Here is a 23,285-nt window from a genome sequence, read left to right as displayed (position 1 = left end):
CCTGAAGAACAGAATAGGAACTGCTAGCTCTGTGATCTTGGACAAGTTATTTAAGCCTTATACATAATTCTCTTAGATATAAGATTCATTACCCTAGTTTCCATTGTTGTGCTCTGAATCATGGAGAGGACTATGCCTGTATACCCTTGCTTTCAAGCCACCCAGCTTCAGAATGGATTTGGCCAACGAGAGGCATAGGTGAGCCATTGGAAGATGGTGGTGGTGGGGGGGTAAAGGTATCTTTTTCTTGTTCTCTCCCTTCCTTAAGTGGCATCTTCTTAGGTTATATTACTTTGGTGGTTCTATCTCTCACCAGCCTGGCCTTCCCTCATTTCAGGTCTTCCCAGGAAGGCAGATTCAGGAAATCAACAAACCTGTCCTATGTAGTTTTCTCTGTCCATATGTATCACAAGATAAGTTCATGGAGATTTGAGCCTGATGCTTTAGAAGGGGAGACTTTGCCTTTTGAGTAGGAATACAGGAAAGGGTTGAGGTCGCTAACCTATCTTCTGTATGAGAGAATGACTTGGGCTTATCAAAGGTAAGGGAATGCAAGTGATGCTTTCTGAGTGTACCTTGAAAAGCAAAAATTCACATAAGACTACATTTTATTTTTGATTCACAAACCCCTATCTTCCCCTGAAAACACTCCAATTGGAAGTGTAATATTGGCAAAAAATGCCTAGGGCTACTATCCTTTAATGTGTTAATGCATCTCTTACCAATCTAATAGGTTATGGGATATGGCAGAAAAAAAGGATATTTGAAGGATGAAGGTATGAAGTATAGGAATAAGAGAAATGGATTAAATATGAGTATTCTGTGCTGAATTATGTTCCCCTAAAATCCATATCCCCAGTATTTCAGAATATAAACGTATTTTCAGATAAAATATTAAAAGAGAAAATTAAGTTAAAATGGGGCTGTATAGGTGGGAAATAATATGATATGATATATTATATGAAGAGACACCATAGGTGTACATGCACAGAGGGTGAAATATGTGAAGAGGCAGCAAGAGATTAGCCATCTGGAAACCAAGGAGAAAGGAGGTGTGGGAAACCAACCCTATTGGAATTCTGATCTTGAACTTTCATCTTCCAGAACTAAAAAAAATTAAATTTCCCTATTATGGAATAGTGTGATTATGACATCATAGAATCTTCCTCTTTGAGGGCTTATTGTTTCCTTATTGGTAGAAATAAAAGTATTCTAGAACATCAGTATACATAAAGGAGAAAAATAATTCTAATCCTTATTTAAGTAGATTTAATAATACTTGTGTCATGGGAGTGATACAAATATATCACATGAATTGAACTTTTCTCTATTATTAATGTCTTACAAATATGTTTTGGCAAATTAGCACAATTTTAATGTCCAGAAATGGATTTTGTAGAACACCAATTTCCTTGGCTAATATAAAAAAAAATACTGAATATTGTTAGAATAATGGTATATAAAATAGAATTGAGGTTTGTCTTAGCCTCTTTTATGTTGTTATATAGTATCAAAAAACACTGGTCGATTATACATGGAGCAGAAAAGTATTGGCTTATAGTCCTTTGGTTGGTAAGTCCAAGATGGAGGACCAGGTTTAAGAAACCCATTCTTACTATACTAATACACTCTTTTGGTGACATTATTAATTCATGAGGTTAGAGACCTCCTGGTGAGAGAATGACTTGGGTTATATTTCTTTGGTGGTTCTATCTATTTAAATGATTAAAAATGGGCTCTAAAAGATGTTTTTTAATGTCAGTCACCTGGTATTAGGCCCCACTTTACATTGTTGCATTGGAGATTAAAGTTGCATTCTTTTTGGGAGATACTTTCAAACCACAGCAGGGTTAAAAACTAACTTTTAAAATTTATATGAATTCTGTCTCTTTATGATTTTACCTAAGTGTCAACAAACAAAATAATGTAACAATTTGGGAGTTATTAAATAATATACTGAGAATATGTAATTCCACCAGTTATGTATATTAAAGCTGACTCAAACAGCAAAACTGACCATGGGGACAAATTTTGAAAATGAGTTCATGAGTAATAATGATGGTTTTTATGTTCTAATTCACCTGAATTTCTCAAATTTCTGTCCTGTGATTATTTATTTCAATTTTACGTTTTCTAAAAATGCATGTTTATGAGAAGATTTGAAATTTTCTCCTCAAAAATCCTACAATATGAACAATTAACAGTATTTAGTTATTAATGAGTAAGCTGAAAATGGATTATCTAAGTTGCAAATATGTCTACCCTATAGAAAGCTTTCTTTTGATAATTCTCTCTTAAGTGCTAGTAAGATATTAAAAAAATATTTACACTAAAGAATTGAACTTGGGGGGTCATATGTTGCCAAATTCTTTAAATTAAACTTTAGTATCTGGTAATATCTTTTTTTAAACCAAAGTACTAGATTTTCATGTTAAATTTAATTTCTTAAATGGAAGACACTTTCTAAAAAAATCTATAATATGGAAAAACATGAGGTTAGTTGATAAACTAGGAAAAGAAAAACTTTTGGTATATAAATGATTAAAAATGGGCTCTAAAACATGTTTTTTAAATAGATAACTCTTTGGATCTCAGTGTTCTCATAATTTGATGGTTTGAATCAGAAGTGTTGCATTATTTCTAAACTTCATTGCTTCCAACCATTTAACAACTTAAGTTTTTCTAGCAAGGTTATAGGATATCAATTAAATAAAATTTGCAATTTGTCAAAATTACAGAATAAATAAATGTGAGGATTCAAAGGAAAGACCGAAAAAGGTGGTTGAAGACATCTAAGGTGCAGATCAAAGTGTCACAAAGCCTTTATGAATTACTATGTTATAATAAAGTCAGGTAATATTTTATGGGTCCTTCACTAAGTTAAAAATTACACACGAGTTTGGGTCCATATTATATTTGTGACAGTGTGCACTGGTAATTCTTCCTTTTCTTCCTTTCCTATGACTGCACCCTTACTTTTTTCCTCTAATTAGCTGGTGCAATTTGATATTTTTGTGACTTCAGATTGCTTTCTCATTGTTGGGTTTACCTTACCATCCCATATACAATAGAATATTCCATGCATAGTAACTGTTTGCTTAATTTGGCAGCTGGGATATTAGAATTATGTATCATCTAGACAGTGGTACTTTTATAATGCTGTTTGCTGTCAGACCCTTTTGTTTAAATTAAATATTAGGTTAATAAACCTTATTTTTGCAGTGCCTAGCAATGATTGGCAAACATTCTAATGCGTGAAGTAGACGCAAACTATCAATTCTCATGTATGTAATGATCAGTTAAGGAGAAAAGTACATCCAGCACAAAGATGTGTGTCAGCCCTTCGCTTATTTGACTTTTCTCTTTTGGCAAGTTCAGTGATTGGGAAATTCCTAGAAAGGTGGAGGGTGGAGACTCGTGACCGAAGCAGCAGCCAGAGTTCAGGACCCTGTGAGGTTTAGGTACATTACAGGTAGGGAGGGATATGTTTGTCTTGGAGGCGGTGGGAAAGAGCGCGAGCCAAGGAATCATGGGCGCAGGTAGCAGCGCAGCCCTCCCGTTGCCTCTCCGGGCTTCGCCAAGCCAAGTGCGGGCGTAGCGCCACCGGCCCAAGGGTGGCTCCGGGGCCCCGCCTGCCCGCCCGCCGGGCCGCCTCTCTGCACCCGGGAGTGCCTGGCCCGTGCGGGGCGGGGCTCAGCGGCGGCCCCGCCCCACCCTACCACCCCGCGGGTCACAATGTAGGGTTAGGGCGGCCGGCGGGCGGGGCTCTGCGGGGGAGGAGCTACCCGGCGGGGGCGGTGACGGCGGTTGGGGGAGGGGAGGGGAGGAGGAGTCGCGGAGGGAGGAGGACAGCGCCATTCCGGCCGGCCGCTCCCTCCGTCCCCTTGCTCCCTTCCCCGCAGTGGCCCACGAGCCGCCGGCGAAGGAGCGCGCGAACGCGTGACGCGGCCCGGCTTGCTCGCGCCCTCCCGCGCTCCGCCGCCCGCCGCCCGCCCATGGCCCGCGCCGCCGCGGACAAGCCGCGCTGAGGCGGGCCGCGCGGAGACGTGGGGCTGCCGCGGTGGCCCTCGCAGCCCGCGCCTCGCCGCCTGCCCGCGGTGCCGGTGCACGCCGGCCGCCATCGCCTTCGCGCCTGGCTGGTGGGGGCGCTGTCCACCCCGGCCGTCTGCGCCGCTCCCTGGAGTTCGGCGGACCTCGGCAGCCAGGGCCGGCAAAGGCGCGAGGAACCGGACGCCGCCGCCGCGGGGGCCATGACCGTGGAGCAGAACGTGCTGCAGCAGAGCGCGGCGCAGAAGGTGAGGCGAGCCGGCGAGCTGGCCCTGCGCGGTCCCGCTCCTCCTTCCGACGTGCTGGCCTCTCCCGCCGCGGCCCGGCACTCCCCGGCCTCGCCGCCCGCGGCCGCCCGGGCCTCGGCTGCCCCGGGCTTCCTCCTCCGCCACTCACCACTCCAACCCGTCGCTTTGGGGGCCTCGCGCTCAGTCAGTGCCAAGCTGCGTGTGGAAGAGGGGTGTAGTTTGCGGGTTTCAATCCACTTCCTTCTGTCGATTGTTTTCCCGTAACAGACGGTGCCAGGTATTGAGAGTGACCCTCACATTCCTACAGTGCTCCGCACGGCTTCTTAATTAAACTTTATTCTTCCCTACTCCTTTCTTTTTCTTTCTTTCTGAGAATACCAGTTGTCATCCCTTTTGAGCACAGTTTATATTTCGAAGGTGGTAGGATTTCAGGCCTGCTATTCTGCAAAAAAGATCACTAAAATTGAATTGCTTGCCCTTTTTGGGCAGGTACGTTGACTGATCAGGTGAACTCTCAATGTACAAGTAGAGGTTTTGGGTGGTTTTCTTTTTCTTTTCTTGAATGTTCTTGAAACTGTCCCTTAAGAAAGGAAACCTTTCTGGCTATGTTATTCAGGAATCTTTTGTCCCCTAAGTTTGACCTTGTTCTGTCGTTCACCCTTTACACTTGCATCAGTCACAGATTCAAATGGTCACTCATTTATGCGAGAATTAAAAAAAAAAAGTTTATTGATGCATCAGATCTTATAGTGAATCATGAGCTCATCCTGCTATTTTAGATTTTGCTTTCAGAATCTTAATTGCACTATCATGGCTTGCACCATATCCCGAAGAGTAGTTGTCCATGACTTGATTTATTTCCCATTCGTGTGAAAGCGTTTTGGACAATCGGGAAACATTGGCTTAGTAGTTTTGGAATTATGGGGATAATTAGGTTTACTGTGAATGACTGAAGCTGTTTGGTTTATCTGCCTGAGTAATGAATGCCCCACCCTTTTGTAGTTTTGGCATGCAGTAGTTCGTATTTTACCTGTGCTTGACTTTACAAGAACTATTGTGCTTAAGTGGACTATTTATACACTCACAGCTTGCTAAATTTTTGCATTGAGATTGTTTTTAGAATTTTATGATACTATAGAGGTAATTGAAGATGGTCAAGAATTTTGGAAAGCAAGGATAGTACATTGTTATTTTTGGCATTTTGGGAACATTGTTTTTGAGACTCATGTTAATTTATGTTACTGGTGGATGGAGAAGATTATTGTAGACTGCGATTTATTACAGTGAAATAATTCAAGATATGATGATGGGAGTTTAAAACAGTTTACCTGCTAATCATATTCTGTTTTGAAAACCCTTAATATTTAGTTTTTGATGTTGAGTATGTGAGATGAGTTAAGACTTAGGGGAAGATCCTGTGGTTATATGAATAGTAAGCAATAGCTAATAGACTTTGTATCATTTTGTTTATAATAGTCTTCAGTGTTGAATATTAAGACTTGTTAGTTTCAAAATGGGAAAAGTGGCTCATATTTTTCATATATCTTAAGCTTGAACAATGGCAAGAAGTTTTGAGATTTTTAAAATTGATTTTGACTAAATATCTTCTTTAGCAAAGTCAATTAACACTGACTTCCTTGCCAGAGGTGCATGCATAAAATTGTACAATCAAGTATGATTACATGAACGGTGTGACTCTGCAGCATGTACAACCAGAGAAGTGAAAGATAGTGCTCCATTTGTGTACAATGATTCAAAATGCATTCTGCTGTCATGTGTAACTAATTAGAACAAATAAAATAAAAAAATCAAACTAATGAATGTGATCTTGATTATCATGTCCAAGTTCCTAGTTTAATGAGCCCATCCTCCTTAAACAAAAGGAGTAGTCGTTAATTCAAAATATTATCAGTTTGATGATGATATTTTTTACTATTTTTTTAAAAAAATAGTGATGTTATTTTTTAATATGTTATATATGTTGTATATGTGTTTTAGATCATTTTGTTTATACTGAAGAAATTTTTTAGATCAACATAATATTGTTACACTCCATGAGGTTTCTGAAGACATGTATTTGTTTTTCATGTCAATACACTATTACTTTGCTACTCGTATAAATATTTAAAAATATTTATATGATTATAAATATTTGAAACCACCTACCTCAAGTAAGTTAACAGATTTAAATATATCAAGCTAAGAACTAGGAAGTAAACTTCAAGCCAGTAACTAGGAAGTGAATTCATACTTTAGAAGAAACAAAAGTGAAACTTTATTTTCACTTAGAAACTTTATGAATTATCAGTAAAAGGAGAGGTGTCTAGGGTATGTTGCATAGCCAAATTTTAGTTTTCTGCTTTCCTTAAGATCATGTGTATGCTGATGTGCTTGTAAATTTTAAGGAAATAGTTGCATTATGGTAGTTGGAACGGTTTCCCACATTTTCAAGATTTTTTTTTTCTTTTACTGCGGAAGTATGTTAGATTAATAATGTTTTTAAAAAGCAGCACTACCCAAAACTTTCTTAGGTCTTTTATTTATCTAAATAGTAGCTTGTCACTGTGTGTAACATGAAAAGACAAAGGGCTTTCTTTTCCCCTTCCTGTGTTCTTTGCTTGATTGCTGATGTTTGGATAAGTCAGGGAACTAGGAGATGTAGTAACACTGCAGAGGGCTGCTTTTCTGAGGTTTAGATGTTACAGGTGAAGTGAAGTTGGCAGCAGAATCAAGTACAGTTAAATCCTTTGTTAACTTTGGTCTTTGATATGTATCTTTAGTTGTTGTGCTTGGCATTTACCCAAGGGTAGGATCAGAAATGTGAAACATATATTCAAATTCCAAATGAAGATTCTTCAGAGCAGCAATAGGAAGTTTCCTCCCAGGAACCATGATAACTTATAGATGAAGTGGGTGGGGTAAGTTTACAGACAGCATCCTTCTGAGTTGAATAAAATATAAAATTCCTATAGATAACTTGCCTATATTGTGTCACTGTAGGGCTTAGAATTGTATTCTGCACATAGTAGGACTCAGCAAATATTTGATCAGTGAAGTAATGTGTTAATGGGTTCTAAAAGGAATGCAAGTATAGTACTTTCCTCAGAGATTTAAATATTGAGAAACAAGGAAAACTTGAAATTGCATTCATGATAGAAAAATAGGCAGGGGAAGTGAAGACAGGATGTGGGTTAGTCTGAATCACCTTTCTATGACTTTGGTGAAATCATTAAATACCTTTAAATCTCCTTTTAATGCCTTAAAGTTAGTATGATTAGACATGAGCAACTACTTTAGATCTGGGGGTTACTAGACTTATACAAGCGTTTATTCTGTATAGGGAGGATAAATTGTAAAGTGTGGAAGCAAGGTATCTTTGGGATCTATACAATCAGCTTTCACTGACTATGTGAATAGTGGGAGTTAGGTGGGAAGGATGTTGCAGATTAGTCAAATTCAGTGTTAAAACTTGAAAAATAGTATAGACAGTGAGTTTCTTAGTTAAAGGGACATGTATTTTAGATTATCATCAAAGGTTATCAAGGTATACAGTATATTTATCATTCAACATTTAATAGTTCCTCAATGTTACAGAAAAGAGATAACCTCTGTGAAATAACTGGTTATATTGTTACTAATATAACTAAAGAAAGGTACAAAGTTTCAGCTGCATATTTCTTTATTATGCCTTCCCTGTTTTTCCTAATTTTGATTTTCTTTATATTACTAACACATAACTGTCCTTAATTAATTCTTATCAGTTCTAATAAATTTAAAATTTTTTTCAGTATGTCATCTTGATCTCTTCTTGTCATTATTCATATTTTAAAAATATTTTTCTAGTTGTAGATGGACACAATATCTTTATTTTTATTTATTTAGTTTTATGTGGTGCTGAGGATCCAACCCAGGGCCTCATGTGTGCAAGGCAAGCTCTCTACCACTGAGCTACAACCCCAGCCCTTATTCATATTTTTTATTTATTTTATTTTTATGGTTTAGCTAAGATTATACGATACTACTAGGGTTAATATTAGTTCTGTTATATATTATTTAATCACAATATGGATATTTCCTTATACTGTATGCCCATGTTTTCTGAACATTTTGAAATCAGATTTAGATGTGGACTCTATCAAATGCCTTTTTTTCCCCTTCTAGGAATGATGTTATATTTTATGTCAATAAAACTATAATTCTAGATTAACATGTATGAATATTTATTGTGTAATAATTGAAAGGCACTGTGCGAAGAATCTTGGAAATGTTTTATTTAATCTTTCCATTAATCTATGAAGTGACACTCCTTGTTGTAGTGGAGTTTAGAGAATTAAAGTAACATTTGAGCCATAGTACTGAAACTCAGGGACATTAGAGTCATAAGCCCTTGCTTGACTCTATATTGCTTCAACTATCCTTTAGTTTCTGATAAAACTCAGTTTGGTCTTTATGCCTTATTGTTTTAATGTATTTCCAAACTTAATATACTCAAATCTGTCCTGGAACTTTGTGTGTGTGTTCTTTAATGAGATTGGTTATAAGATTTACTCTGTTTCATATAGGCTCTTAGGATAAAGAATCTTATTAGAAAGCTTTTGTTTTCTATGCTCTGGGGATTATTTAGTGTAGGACTCGGTTGAACTAGTTAAAATTGGTTAATGTTATGGCCAAACTAAAGCATTTGTTACTTTGGGTATTTGATGAATCTTCAGGGCTGAGCTTATTTAGAGCAAATTTTAGATAAGCTTTCCAGATTTTGTTTTATTATCTTTAAGATTTCTTATCTCTTTCAGAGTAAGATTTTAAAAAAATGTTTTATAGTTTCAGAAAATCTAGCTAGGAATTTTTCATTTATATTTCCATGTTTATTGGTCTGTAGTTTTCTTCTAAATAAAACCGTGTATATGTAGAGCTATATCCTTTTTTATTACTGTCTGTTTTGGTCTCAATAATGTTTGCCAGGTGCTGTTCTATTTTGTTAGCCTTTCCAAAATCCAGTCTTTTGTTTGGTTTATCAGTTGTTTTGTTTTATAACATTAATTTTTGTTTTTGTCTTATCTCACCCTTTTGTTTTTGTTGTTTATTGTTTCTTTCATTAGAGCTTGGACTCAGCATTTAATGAGTTTATCATTATATAATATTGAAAAGCCTTTTGGGCTGCAAATTTTCATCTAACTTGTTTGGATTTTACTTTTTCTTTATTTATAAGGTGATTTAAATTTTCTTTTTGGTTTAATTTTCAAGATGGAGTTTTTGAAGTACTCATTTTGTTGTTGATCTTCATTTTTGCTTTACTGGGTTTGGAGAATCTGGTTTGTAATAGTTGTAGAAATTTATTAACATTTTCTTATGACCAACTACATGTGCTTCTGATGAACATATGGAAAGGCCATGCATTTTCTGAAAGTTCCAATTCTAAATATTTATGTATGAAGTAAACACAGTATTATTTGAATATTTCACGTTTTTTTCTTGATCTTTTAATATGAGATCTTGACAAAAGAAATCTTGACATCTCTACTTTTAATGTGATCCATTTATTTCTCACTGTATTTCTAATGCATCTAACCCAAAATTGTGTTTTTGTCTTTTAGAATTTAGCCATTCACATATGTGATATAAGATAAATTTAAGCTTTAGTTGTCTTGTGATTTTCATTTTTTATAGCCTTACTTCTCCTTTCAGTTTTGATGGATTGGTCAAGTTTTCATATTACCACCTCTACCAATCCTTTTACATTCTTTCTTTATTTCTGCCTTTTAAATGTTAAATACTTTTTATGAGTATAAAAATTAATAACTACTTTCCCTGCCCCCAGTCAGATAGGACATTTGAGCATGTTTTTCTACCATACCATGCTTTTGTTGGACCGATATGGAGTTGTAGTTCTGTGATGAATTTTCTTAATTGTTACAGATACATTATTGGTAACTAGCTTGTTTGTATAAATAAGATACTTTGACAATTCTACAATTCTTTTTTTTTTTTTTGGCTTGTATTTTCAATACTGTTTGATGGTTTGAGGTCAGTTGGCTTTTCTTGTTTTGTAGATAAATGAACTCTGTAGGTTTGTAAAATTTCCTCTTTGGTTTTAGAGTTTAAAAATTTCACCAGCATATGTTGCTATGTGTATTTTTCAGTAATTCTATATAGAAATTTTAACTTAAGAGTTTTGGTATACTTTTAGGAAAAAGCTGTATGTATATTTAAATATTACTTCTACCCTGTTTCTTTTTTTCTTCTAAAACTGCATTATTTGAATTTTGGACACCCTTTATCTTTCTTCCTTGCTTTAGATTTTTATGATTTTATTCTTTCCATTTTTGCTCCATGGGCTAGGATAGCATTTGGTTTGATGGTCCGCCCAGAGTATTATATGTGTAATTCCAGTTCTATATGTTTCCACTGTATGTGGTCAGATACTTTTTCATATTATAATATTCATTTTTAGTTGATTCAGAATTATACAGAATTGTGTTAACTGTAACAATTGTGTAATATACAGTTGTTCATGCAAATAGGTTTTCAAAATGAATTTATTTATTAAGTTGCTTATTTTTAATAAAGACACATGAACCCACTAAAAACAAAAGCTAGGACTTTGTTTTTTTTTTTTTTTAGTTTTATTGATTTTATTTTTATTTTTTTAAATATATGACAGCGGAATGTATTACAATTCTTATTACACACATAGACTACAGTTTTTCATATCTTTGTATATAGAGTATGTTCACACCAATTCATGCATTTATACATGTACTTTGTTGTTTTTTTTGCATTACAATTCTTATTACACATATATACCACAATTTTTCATATATCTTTTTATATATATGAAGTATGTTGACACCCAATTTGAGTCTTCATGTATGTACTTTGGATAATGATGTCCATCATATTCCACTGCCCTTTCTAATCCTCTGCCCCCTCCCATTCCCTCTCAACCCTCTTCCCTATCTAGAATTCATCTATTCCTCCCATGCTTCCCCTCCCTACCCCACTATGAGTCAGCCTCCTTATATCAGAGAAAACATTGGCATTTGTTTTTTTGGGATTGGCTAACTTCCTTTAGGATTATCTTTTCCACCTCCATAGGACTTTGATGTTAACCTCTATGTAACTGTTTTGTTTCTTCATTCCATTTCTCCATCTCTTTCTTTTCTTTTTTTATCTATAGGGATTAGAATCTAGGGCTTTGAACATATTAGGCAAGCATTCTGTCACTGAGTTATATACCTAGCCTTTTTATTTCATTTTGAGATAGGGTCTTCCTAATTTGCTGAGGCTGGCTTCCAACTTGCAATCCTCCTGCTTCAGTGCCTCCCCAGCAGCTCTTTTTAACTGGCATGCTACCATATCTGGCTATCATCCCTCTACTTTCATTGAGATTGTCATCATTTTGAATCCTATTTTCATTCTCCCTTTGATTTCTTAGTTATTGTATAGTAGATCAATTTCTAAAGGTCTATATTTTTCATTCTAGATGTTTTAACTTCACCTTTAAAAGTTTCCCATCACAAAATCTAGAAGGTATACTTCCTTATTTCCTACTAACAAAATTATATTTGTAACATTTTAGGCCTTTATTTTATTTGTACTTGAATTTGTATATGGTGTGAGGTAGGGATGCAATTTGATTTTTACTATACATATATCATGAAAAAAAATTCTTTTTGTTAATTTTCCTGCATTGAAAAATTAATGCTCTTGCTTACTAAATTGACATGTCTTCTTCATCTTACACAAATTTTCACATAAAATACTTCTTCTTTTCTGGGCTTTCTGTGCCATTGTTAATTTTATGAATACCAGCCTGCTGTTTTTTGTTTTTCTTTCTTCTTCTTTATTTATTTTTTTAAAATTCTAGACTGTTATCACTCATTCTGTGAATATCAACTGGCTTTCATTGTTACTGCTTCATAGTAATCACTAATACTTGAAATGTAATTTCTTTGTTCCTCTTCTTCACAGTTGCCATGGCACTTTACTTTTCATTTGAAATTTTGAAATAATCTTACCAAGTTCTCTGAAAAATATTGTTTCGTTCTGGTTTGATTTTACTGGTTTCTCTGTATCAGTTTGGAATCATTAACATCATTATGCTGTTAAGTCTTTCTGTCCATGAATGGGTACACTTCTACTTTTGTTTATTTTTTCATTAATATCTCTTACATGGTTTATATGTTTACTTAAAAGATTCTTATACATCATTTGTTCTAGAGAGTTGATAATTTCTGATAACCATTTATGTGATGCTTTAAAAAATTTGTTTTATTGGCATATACAAATAGATTTAACCACCTTGCTAAAGTTTTACAGTACTTTTTTTCAGAGATAATTATGAATTTTTTTCGTAAGAGATCTCATGAATAGATCGTGAGATTTCCAGTTTTTGTACCTATAATTTCATTTGTCTTTCATTACCTAACAACCATTAATGGATTTTGATTAGATGTGTTGATAATGGCTATCATGCTATTACAGATTTAAAGGACAGTTCACTACTTTTGTACCTAGTGTACTTCTAAAAAGTTTACATGTGTAAGTTGTACCAACTTATAAAGTGAATTCTGTTCCTAAAGAACTAAAAGATATTGTAGTATTTTACATTTTGATGCTTGCATGTTCTGTTCTTTGGATCCTGATGACCCTTGTGACAGCTTTCACTCTGGACACCTTTTGATGGAGGGGAGATAGCTGGTTTGCTAGCCATTTCTCTGTTTTCCTGGTTACTGTAAGGACAAGCAAGGTACTCTTTTTTTAAAATTTATTTATTTATTTTTTAAGATTACCATTGTTCCTCCCTTATTTTCTTCCCCAGGCTTTCTGTCCTGATAAGGATTTCTGTCCTGAGTAAGGGTAGTACAGTGTTCTCCAATGTCATAGACTTGCCATAAGCAGTGACCTGCAGCCCAGCACTGGCCTGCCTTTTTCCTAATTATATAATCATTGATTTGTCTTATGTACCATGAACTAGATGTGGCTTGTGAAAGCCAGTTTACGAATGTCACATGTAAATATGGGCAAAGTAGCTCCTGTAAAAGTTGAATTTGTGGAAATTGAATTTAAAAAGTGATAAACCTTTTTATTATTTTGGCAGAGTTGTTTTAATTTCCAAGAATATTCTCCTTCATGATTTCTTGTTTTATATAATAATAGATGATTTTTTAGTTTTTTTTTCTCTTTTCCCCGTAATTAACTCCACTTTTATGCATACTCTGCTTTATGTTTGGTGTTTGGGTCCTTTGAAAGTTGCTAAATATTTTAAATGTGCAGCAGTGTTTTCTTTTATCTTGTTAATATAGGTTTATATGAGAATTTCTTTCAGTGTGTGGTTTTTGTGGACTATCTTCATTGTCTGTAGTGCTTGCTAAAAGTTTATATTTCTTCTGCGCTTCATCTCAGATCTATTGTTTCAAGACTTTGAGAGTTGGACTGTAGCATTCTTTATCATTATTATTATTATTATTATTTTTTATATTGGGAATTGAACCTAGAGGCAGTTTAGCACTGAACTACATCCCTAACCCTTTTATTTTGAGACCCTTAGGACTTTGCTAAGTTGCTCAGGCTGTCATGGAACGTCCTATCTTCCTCCCTCAGCTTCCCATGACTGGGATTCTATAGGGGTGTGTGTCACTGTTCCCAGCTTGGACTATAGCATTCTTAATAAGAATTTCAGATGATTCTTCAGCATTTAAAGTTTGAGAAACACTGTTTGAAATTCATTCTTATTCTTAAAGATGAAGTTGCCTTTAGCACTTGTGTAAATTGACTGCAGGGGACTTTAGGGTTGAATTACACAATGCAGACAGTCCCTGATTTTCAGTGTGAAAGTGATATGGATTCAGTAGAAACTGTACTTTGAATTCTGATTTGGAATCTTTTTTTTCCAGGGTAGGAATATGCTGTAGGGATTCTTTTAAAATTCTGGGCATTAGCAGTGGGCCACAGCTCCCAGTCAGCAACTGACCACTAAGTAGTACTTCACTGTGTATTGTGTTGATAGTGGTTTTTTTTTGTTTGTTTTTTGATACATGTATTCAATATATTGCATGAGATAATCAGTATTTTATTATAACACAGACTTTATGTTAGATGGTCTTGCCCTTGTAGCCTAATGTAAATGTTCTGAGCACATTTAATGTAGGCTATGCTAAGCTATGACATTGGATAGGTTAGTTTAGGCCACTGTAGGTTTTCACATACTTGGAGTTGCGCACGATTTCTTTCTTCCTTTTGTTTTTTCTATCTGGATTAATTTACTCATTAAAATAGTTTTGAGATTCAGCTATGATTCATTTCATGTATCAATAGTTTTTTTTTTTTTTTTTGTGGTGTTGGGATTGAACCCATGGCCTTATGCCTGCAAGGCAAGTACTCTGTTAACTGAGCTATATCCTTAGCCCCAATATCTTTTTTTGTTGTTGGTGCTGAGTCATATTTTATGAATATTCCCACATCTGTATATACATATACTTATCAATGAACTTCTGGGTTGTTTCCAGTTTTTTACTCTCATATAATATTGTTACATGTACGTATGTTGATTTTTGTTTATTTGTTTTACATATACATTTGTAAACAGTTTTTTTTTTTTTTTTTTTGTATTGGGGATTGAACTCAGGAGCATTCAACTACTGAGCCACATCCACAGCCCCATTTTGTATTTTATTTAGAGATAGGGTCTCATTAAGTTGCTTAACGCCTGGCTTTTGCTGAGGCTGGCTTTGAACTTTTGGCTTTGATCCTCTTACCTCAGCACCCCCTCTCCCCCCACAGCCACTGGAATTACTGCTGTGCACCACTGTGCCCAGCTAAACAGGTTTTTGAGTAGATATATTTACATTTTTCTTGGGCAAATCATAGGAGTAGAATTGTTCTAAGATATTGCTAAGTTATATGCAAGGTGATTGTATCATTACACATTGTCATTAATAGTATATGAGAATTCTAGATGGTCTACTTTTTTTTTGGTCAAAACTTGTGTTGTCCTTCTATTATACTTTAGCCATTTAGTGAACATAATATTTGTATTCCCTTAATGACTAATGGTTTTATTTGTCTTTTCATGTGTTTAGTGACTATTTTTTGGAAACTTTTTGCTTCTCATATGTTACCCAGTTTTATGTTCTTAAGGATATGTAAAAATAAAGTTACATATTCTGAAACTGGTAAAAATATTAAAGATTTTGCTAAAGGTAAAAACCAGGTGCTAATATGTTCTTAAAATTACAGAATTTTTTCTTCAGTTTATTTTTCAAAAAACTAACACCTGATAAAAAGGGTCATTGCTGAAGAATAGGAACTGCAAAAGTGAAAACTAGGCACTCACTGAAACAGGATAGATGTGTGGGGGAGAGGTGTGGACAAAGGGTCAGGAAAATGTACCATTAGTGGCTGGAACCTCTGCTATGGTAACACTAATATGAGAACCAGTTGTACATGTACATTTCTAAAAGTTTATATGTCTGAACTCCTGTCAGAATACAGAATACAGGCTAAATCAGATGTCTCATTTGCTTGAAGTGGAGCTGCACAAACAAGTTTGGACCAGAGGTCTGGTGTTTTTTCCTTCCTCTGAGGCCTCTGAGGTAGGCCTGGGTGTCTCAGAGCCCAGAAGTCGTTCCATGAGGCCTTGGAGAAAGGGTTTGCAGCAGGGTAGGGCTGAGGAAGAGGCTGGAAAGGAAACTAGCAGCCAGTCCACCATCTCAGATTTAAAAATTCTCAGTCTTTGGAGTGAAGAAACAGCTCTGCACAGACCACCTAGGATCAGTGGGCTGCTTCGCAACACACAGATTCCCAGAACTGACTTCCAGGCTTTTCCCCCAGTGGGGCAGCACTTGAAGCCACTAAGGAAACCACAAAACTGATAGTATTTCTCTTTTCTGGGTGGCATCAAAGGGTGGGCATCATTGCCCTTGAGCACGTAGAGAGCTGCGGCTAGGGAGGTGAAAGCAGCACAGGATCTGGCCTGGGTCAGCTCTGAAGGTTTGTGGTATAAGGTGGGTAGGGGGCCCAGGTGTCTGGGAATGCCAGCTTAGAGCAGCCCTCTCAAGTCCTACTGTGAGTTAGGTCCATAGACCCTGTGAACATAGGTGGGATTTGGTGTTGCTTTTGTGTTGTTCTTGACCTTCTTGGGGATGGTTTGGGCAAACTTAAGTATCTGTAGTTTTGGGGTGAAAGTAAATGGCCTCCTACACATTCCGGGCTATGTGATATGTGCTTCATTCTTTCCACAACTGGAACAGTAGACAGAGTTTTCTGAGTTTAATAATAGCCAAGGGGAGGAGGGTTACCTGCTTCAGGGACACTCCCAACCCCCACCCCCTCCAACCTTGTCTTCTTTCTTGGTGCTGTTCCTTCTACCTTGGGCTTCTAAGGAGGATCTTCTTTGGTAGGGGAGGAAGGGGAGTAGGAGGCCATCTGGGGTACATTTGCAAAGGTACTAGAGCACACTTGTTTTTTACTCTTTGACTATTATGTATTCTTTTAAACATATTCAGATCATTTGCCAATTTCTTTACAATTTTCTTTTTTTGGGGGGTACTAGGGATTGAACCCAGGTGTGCTTAACCACTGAACCACATCCCCACTATCCCTTTTTGTCTATTTTTTTTATTTTTAGGCAGGGTTTTGCTAAATTGCTTAGAGTTTTGCTAAATTGCTTAGGCTGGTCTTGAACTTGTGATCCTCCTGCCTCAGTCATTAGGATTACAGGCCTGTATTACCATGCCTTGCTCATTTGCCAATTTCTTAATTGGGTAGTATATTTTCTTGCTACTGGGTTTTAGGAATTCTTTATATATTTTTTGGATCTTTTGTCAAGTATATGCAATTTGCAAATATTTTCTCCCAATGTGTGTCCTTTCTTAATTTTATTACTAGTTTCTTTGAGTTAAAAATATTTACCTGGTTATTCATTTATTTTTACAGTACTGGGATTGTGACCAGGGGCACTTTACCACTAAGCTGCATCCCTAGACCTTTTTAGTTTATATTTGGAGGCAGTGTTTTTGCTTAATTGCTGAGGCTGCCTTCCTGAGTCCCTGGGATTATAGGTGAGCACCACCACACCTGGCCTCCATTAGAAATATTTAAATACTGATGTTTAGTTTACCATTTTATCTCCATTATGATTAATACATTAACTTAGCTTTTTTGAACCTTTTTTTTCCTTCTAGAAGTTATAGCTTTTATATTTAAATCTGTGATCCATTTGGAATTTATTTTTGTGTGTATTCTGAGGTATAAGAATCAAAGTTTATTTATTTTATATGTACATTCAGTCATTCCAGCACCTTCTGAAAAGATGGCCCTTTCATGATTGAATTACATTGATATCTTTATGAAAGATGAACTGACCATGTATGAGTAGGTCTGTTTTTGCAGTTTGTTCTTTTCTATCCTTATGTTATACCATACTGTCTTGATGACTGTGGTTTTGAAATGGGTCTTGGAATTGGTAAGTGAAGTTCTTCAATTTTGATCTTATTAAAAAAATTGTTTTGACTGTTCTTAGTCTTTTGCATTTCTATATAAAATTCTGAAGTACTTTGGTGGGACAAAGAGGCAGCCGGGATTTTTGAGTGTGACTGTGTTTAATAGCTAAGTCAGTTTTGAGTGGATAGATGCCTTAACAATATTGTAGTCTTTTAATCCAAGAACATGCTATATTGCTCCATTTATTTAGGGTTTCTTTAATTTCTTAATATAGTTTACAGGTTTCTGCATGTTGGAGTTCATTTTTGGCTTTTTTGTTTAGTTTTAAATCCAATTGTTCTTTTCTGATACGTAGAATATAGTTGATTTTGGTTTATTAGGCTTCGTTTTGTGACGTGTAACTCAGCTGACTTATTCTTATAGTTTCTTGTTTATAACCTTGGTGCCTTTTCTTCCTTTCCTCTTCCTCGCTTTCTTTTTCTCTTTTGTTTTCTTACTTAATTTATAACCTTTCTTCATTTCCTTTTTCTTTTTCTTCCTCCCTCCAGTGTGAACATGGTAAAAATATATGTCCTTGTTCTATTCCTGATTTTCTATGGAAAACATTCAGTCATTTACTAATAAGTTTGATCTTAGATACCCCCCTCCTTTTTTTTTTTTTTTGTTTGTACCAGCTTTGAATCCAGGAGAGCTTAATCACTGAGCCACATCCCCAGCCCTGTTTTTTATTTTTTGACAGGTTCTCACTAAGTTGTTTATGGCCTCTCTCGTTGCTGAGGCTGATTTTGGACTTGTAATCCTCCTGCCTCAACCTCCTGAGCTATTGGGATTTCCGGTGCACCACCGTGCCTGGCCACATTTTTTTTGTTTTGTTTTTAAAGATGCCTTTTATTAGGTTGAAGTTTTCCTTTGTTCCTGCATTACTAATATTTTGTTAAAACTTTTCGTGTGATAGTTCATTTACACTTTTATATGTACTCCATCTTAACCATTCTCCTGTTGATAAACTATTTGATTAGCTTTTTGTGTTTGAAGACTATTGCGATTCTTTTCTGTGAAATTCACATTTATTTCTCTAGTTCATTTTTCTTCCCCCTTTTGGGTTATTTACCTTTTTATTTCTGATTTGAAGAGGTTCTTTGTAGTTTAGATACTACTTGGATTAGTTTTCTTTTATTATAACAAAATACCTGAGATAATAAAGTTAATAAAAGAAGAAGGGTTTAATTTTGGAGGTCTCATACCATGGATACCTGGCTCTGTTGCTTTTGGGCCTTCATGGCAGAGCACATTGTGAAGGAAGCAGCTTACCTCTTGGAAGCCGGGAAGCCAAAAAAAAAAAAAAAAAAAAGAGGGAAAAGGGTTGGAGTCTCAATATTCCTTTTGAAAGGCACATCCCTAGTAATTTAACTTCCTCCTCTTAGGCTCCACCTCCTAAAGGTTCTATAACTTCCCAGTAGCACCATGGGCTGGGGACTAATCATTTAACACAGGGGCATTTGGGGACACTTATCCAAACCATAGCACTACTTTTATTTATGTTTAGCAAATATATTTTCCTATTTCTGGATGGATTTTTGTCTCTTTATGATGTTCTTTAGTTCTTAAAACTATTTATTTTTATTTTTTTATTTAGAGTCTTCTTATGTTTCCTGTGCTGGCCTCCAACTCCTGGGCTCAAGTGAGCCTCCTGCTTTAGCTTCAGGTTGTTGGAACTTCTTACTTGGCACTGCACCTTTCTTAAGGAGTTCTTAGTTTCAATTTAGTCTTATATGTTACTCGTTCTCTTCATTGTTGGAACTTCCATGTCTGAATCAGAAAGATATTCTCATTTATTATCCTGATCTTTTGCTCATTTTCTTTTTTTATTTTTTAATTAGTCTACTTGGATGATTTTTGTGTATTGTTTGAGTAGGTGTCCAAATTTATTTCTCCCTCCTAGAGAACCAGCGATTTAATTGAACAGTTTCTCTTCTATTAACACTCCACCTGATTATAGTAATTTTTATCCTTGAGGTGGAACCATTTCAAAGGAAAAATTGTCTCCGGGTATTGTTTCTCTTGAAGTAAAATTTTTTATTATAGTTTTACTGGAACTTGCCTAAAAACAAAGTAGGCATAAATTTACTATGTTCAGTTTATTAGGCAGTAAAGCCAAACACCAACTAATAAATTAGAGGTAACTGAAGCGAAAAAAGTAGAAAAATTCAAAATAATAATGTTAATCTTAATTTGACAGAAGGTGATTCAGCATTTATGACTTTAGTTAAGGAAATGAATATATGTGTCTCAGAATACTCTTGTACTATGTTATTAAAGTTTTGGGAGTAAATTTTATTGATTTTATCATCCGTACTACATCTGTGACCCTGATACTCTGTTGATAACTATTATCTTAGAGTTGTGTTCTTGACTTTTTTGTTGGAAAAACGTCAGAGATGTACCCCTAAGTTTTGATCATAGTTTGAAACTTTTCCTTTTATCGTTTTCCCTGTAGCTCAGTATGTCTATAGTTCTCATAGTGTGTCTCAAGCAGAGCCTTGTGCCAAATGGGTTCTGGGATTTAGTATCAAGTGGGATATACTTGCTGTAAATAAGAGCTAATGTTATAGCTTACTTTCAAGTTAGTGCCAAATAAGTATTTATTAGAATTAGTGAGTTCCTTACTTTGTGGACATATCTGAATGGCTGTGAATCAGGAGAGCCAGGTCCTGCTGTGCAGAGGATAACTTTGCAGACATCAAGAGACAGTGTGATTATACTGGGGTAGTAATTGGGTTGTAATTATTGCTATCTTCTGGAAGGTTGTTCTACTTTGTTGTGTTGAAGGTTTTAAACCTTTGAAGGCATACTGCCAGTTTTTTAGAACTTGAAGTCCCTGAGTTCAATCCCCACTACAGGAAAAAAAAAAAAAAAAAAAAAAAAAACTTATTATAAACACAAAGTTGAGAGGTGGTGAGCTGTTGTCAATAAGGCCTAGTTGTTGGGCAAGAAATCGGTCAGCTTCTTCTCTTTAAGTACATACATTTAAACTGTAACTGAAAGTAGACATATTTAAACCAGTTACATATGAGTTCTCCAGCATGGTGGAATTTGGTTATTAATGTGTATATTTCTGCTTCTTTTAAACTATTCATAGTAATTATACATAACTGTAGAAGTTTTTGTTACACAGTTGTTCATGAAACAATATAACAATGTAATAAGGCTTGTTTCTTTGCCTGTACCCCCCTTCCTCCCTTCCTTTGGTCCCTTTTTCTATTCTACTGGTCTCCCTTCTATTTTCATGAGATCCCTCCATCCCAAACCTTCTCCCCCCGCTTTTTTTTCTCTCTAGCTTCCACATGTGAAAGAAAACTAACAATTCTTGACTTTGTGGGTTTGACTTATTTGTTCCTCCTTAATTGTGTGAATTTTCTAAGATTTAGTCTAATTTTCTGCTTTTTACTTTGCAAGTTCCATCTTTTGAGAATTTTTATATTTTCTTAATCATATATGTTTATTACTGTCAAGTTTGTATATTCCATATAAATTTAATGTTATACCTTCACACTAACTATAGGTTCAGGCTCTCAGTTGCCTTTTGTACATTATCATTAGGTTTTTAGTTGGTCAGTATCATGTTCATGCATTCACTGACATTTTTTCTTTATTTTAAACAGTTTGAGAAATAAACAATACTCAAAAAGCTTATAGTTTAGTGGTAATGTGAACCCAAAATGTGCATAATAATTAGAAGTTTAAGTGAAATATTTATAGGTGGGATTAAAAAACCAAAGAACTGAAGAGGTATCCTGGAGGAGGTAATAGTTGCTGTTGGAGGGTCCATAGGCAGACTGAAGGGATCTTTCCAAACTAAGAAAGGTGTAAGAATAAGGATTTGGTGCCTTCCATTAACTATATATAACTTTATGTGGCTGGATGTGGTCTAATTAAAAAAAAAAAAAATCTAGTCTTTTACCTGGTTCCTGGCATAGAACTCCTAAAGCCCTTAGAAGTTACCATGTTTTATTTGCGAATGAATGACTCCTGGGAGAATAAGGAGAAGAAAGGCTCCATAGCTTCTGGATGGGGGCTGTTTGCCAGAAAAACTTAGTGCTTAAAGAGTTAGAACTTTCAACCCCACCCCAACCTGTAGGGAAAGGGTCAGCACATTGTGTTCAGACATCAGTGGCCAGTGATTTAATAATCAATTTTTTCTTAATCAAATTGCCAATGCTTTATGTGCTCTTCATGTGCTCAGTAAATGATATTCTAGGATAAAGCTCAGCATATGTGGTTACATTTTACCTTCCTAATTGTTTTTAAGGTTTATTTTCTTAAGTATAGTATTGCATCTTTAATATTGTTAAAATACAAAAATTACTTTTAAGGAAGTTCTATCAGTTAGAGTCCAATCAGGACACACTCAAAAAATAAAAATAAAAAAACTCCAAAACTTTTAGAACAGGACAGCTTAATATAAAGAAATATTAACTACTAACAGGTGACTGCCTACTAATGCATGAATAGAACTCTGGAGAATAAAAGAAAGAACATATTAGAGGGACATCCCGAAGTGCTAAGTCTTGAGATTTCATTTTTGGTAGGGAGGTTGTATTGTAACCCATTGGATGGGGGAGAAGTTTGCTAAGATGCGACAGGCTGGGACATTCCTGCCAATAGTGCATAAAAGCACTGGAAAATACAGTGGTGTAGAGCTTTGCTTTATTAAATCTAGAATTATATCTAGAAGAATGGTGTTTCTAATAGTATGTGGTATTTAATTAGCATGACCCAAAATTGTATTTTCTCTAAGAAATAGTTTGTGACATATACAGATGCTAGGAATCATAGCATTTTAATTTGAAAGTTCTAGTAAAGCATGTTTGGTTCATCAGTATAAGAAAGTTTCTTTTTGGACTGCAAATTAATTATGAGATTTTAAGTATAGACACTAGAGATACATAAAACACTTAATTGGATAAAACAGCTGTATTAGGAATCTGTTACCATCAAGAAGAAGCTAACATTTTATTTAAGGTGCAGATGTGGTAGTTCCAAAATATAATTCTATTCACAAAAATTTTTGTTTACCTACATATTTTGGAGACTATAGGTGCTCTAATTTAAAATCAGACTGTTCCAAAAGATTTTGCTGGTTGAGTTTTTGGAATAAAAATTGCATGTTCCCATAGAAACAATGTTTCTTTGTTTGGGGTTCTGATTTTGCTCCAAAATGTATTTTATTATGTATGAGCTTAGGTTATACTTGCTGTATAATAATATTTTGGGGTAGAGAATTGCATTTAGAGTTTTTATGATTCATTTCTTTTATCTGAGGAATTCAATGAGGGTCATGGACATATTGCAGAGGTGGATATAGGGTTCCTGACAGATAGTGGTAAGAGCTCTTGGGTGAGGGAGAATGCAAACCAACATTTTTTTTCAGGAGCATTTATGTCCATTTTTCTTTATTAGCAATTTGCTGTAAATTATCACATTTATTTTCTTAGGTGTTTTAATTTTTTTTACTTTTGGATTACTTGAATCCAATATTGTTTATAG

The 23,285-nt window shown here is 35.5% G+C and overlaps 1 protein-coding gene across 2 annotated transcripts in view; it reads left to right on the top strand.

Moving 5' to 3' along the window:
• Positions 1-4,030: 4,030 nt before the first annotated feature.
• Usp25 (ubiquitin specific peptidase 25) overlaps positions 4,031-23,285 on the top strand; it is a 135,698-nt gene continuing 116,443 nt past the window's right edge. The window contains exon 1 of one of the 2 annotated variants that reach the window (XM_071615121.1): positions 4,031-4,295. In XM_071615121.1, the coding sequence (XP_071471222.1) occupies positions 4,251-4,295 (45 nt within the window). In that variant the 5' untranslated portion in view covers positions 4,031-4,250. The remainder of the gene's footprint in view (positions 4,296-23,285) is intronic. The other variant, XM_027929101.3, reaches the window with a different exon arrangement.

Source organism: Marmota flaviventris, chromosome 8 (genome assembly GCF_047511675.1).
Source record: "Marmota flaviventris isolate mMarFla1 chromosome 8, mMarFla1.hap1, whole genome shotgun sequence".
NCBI classification, from domain to species: Eukaryota; Metazoa; Chordata; class Mammalia; order Rodentia; family Sciuridae; genus Marmota; species Marmota flaviventris.
Note: the sequence above shows the minus strand (reverse complement) of the source record. Positions and strands in the feature narration are given on the sequence as shown.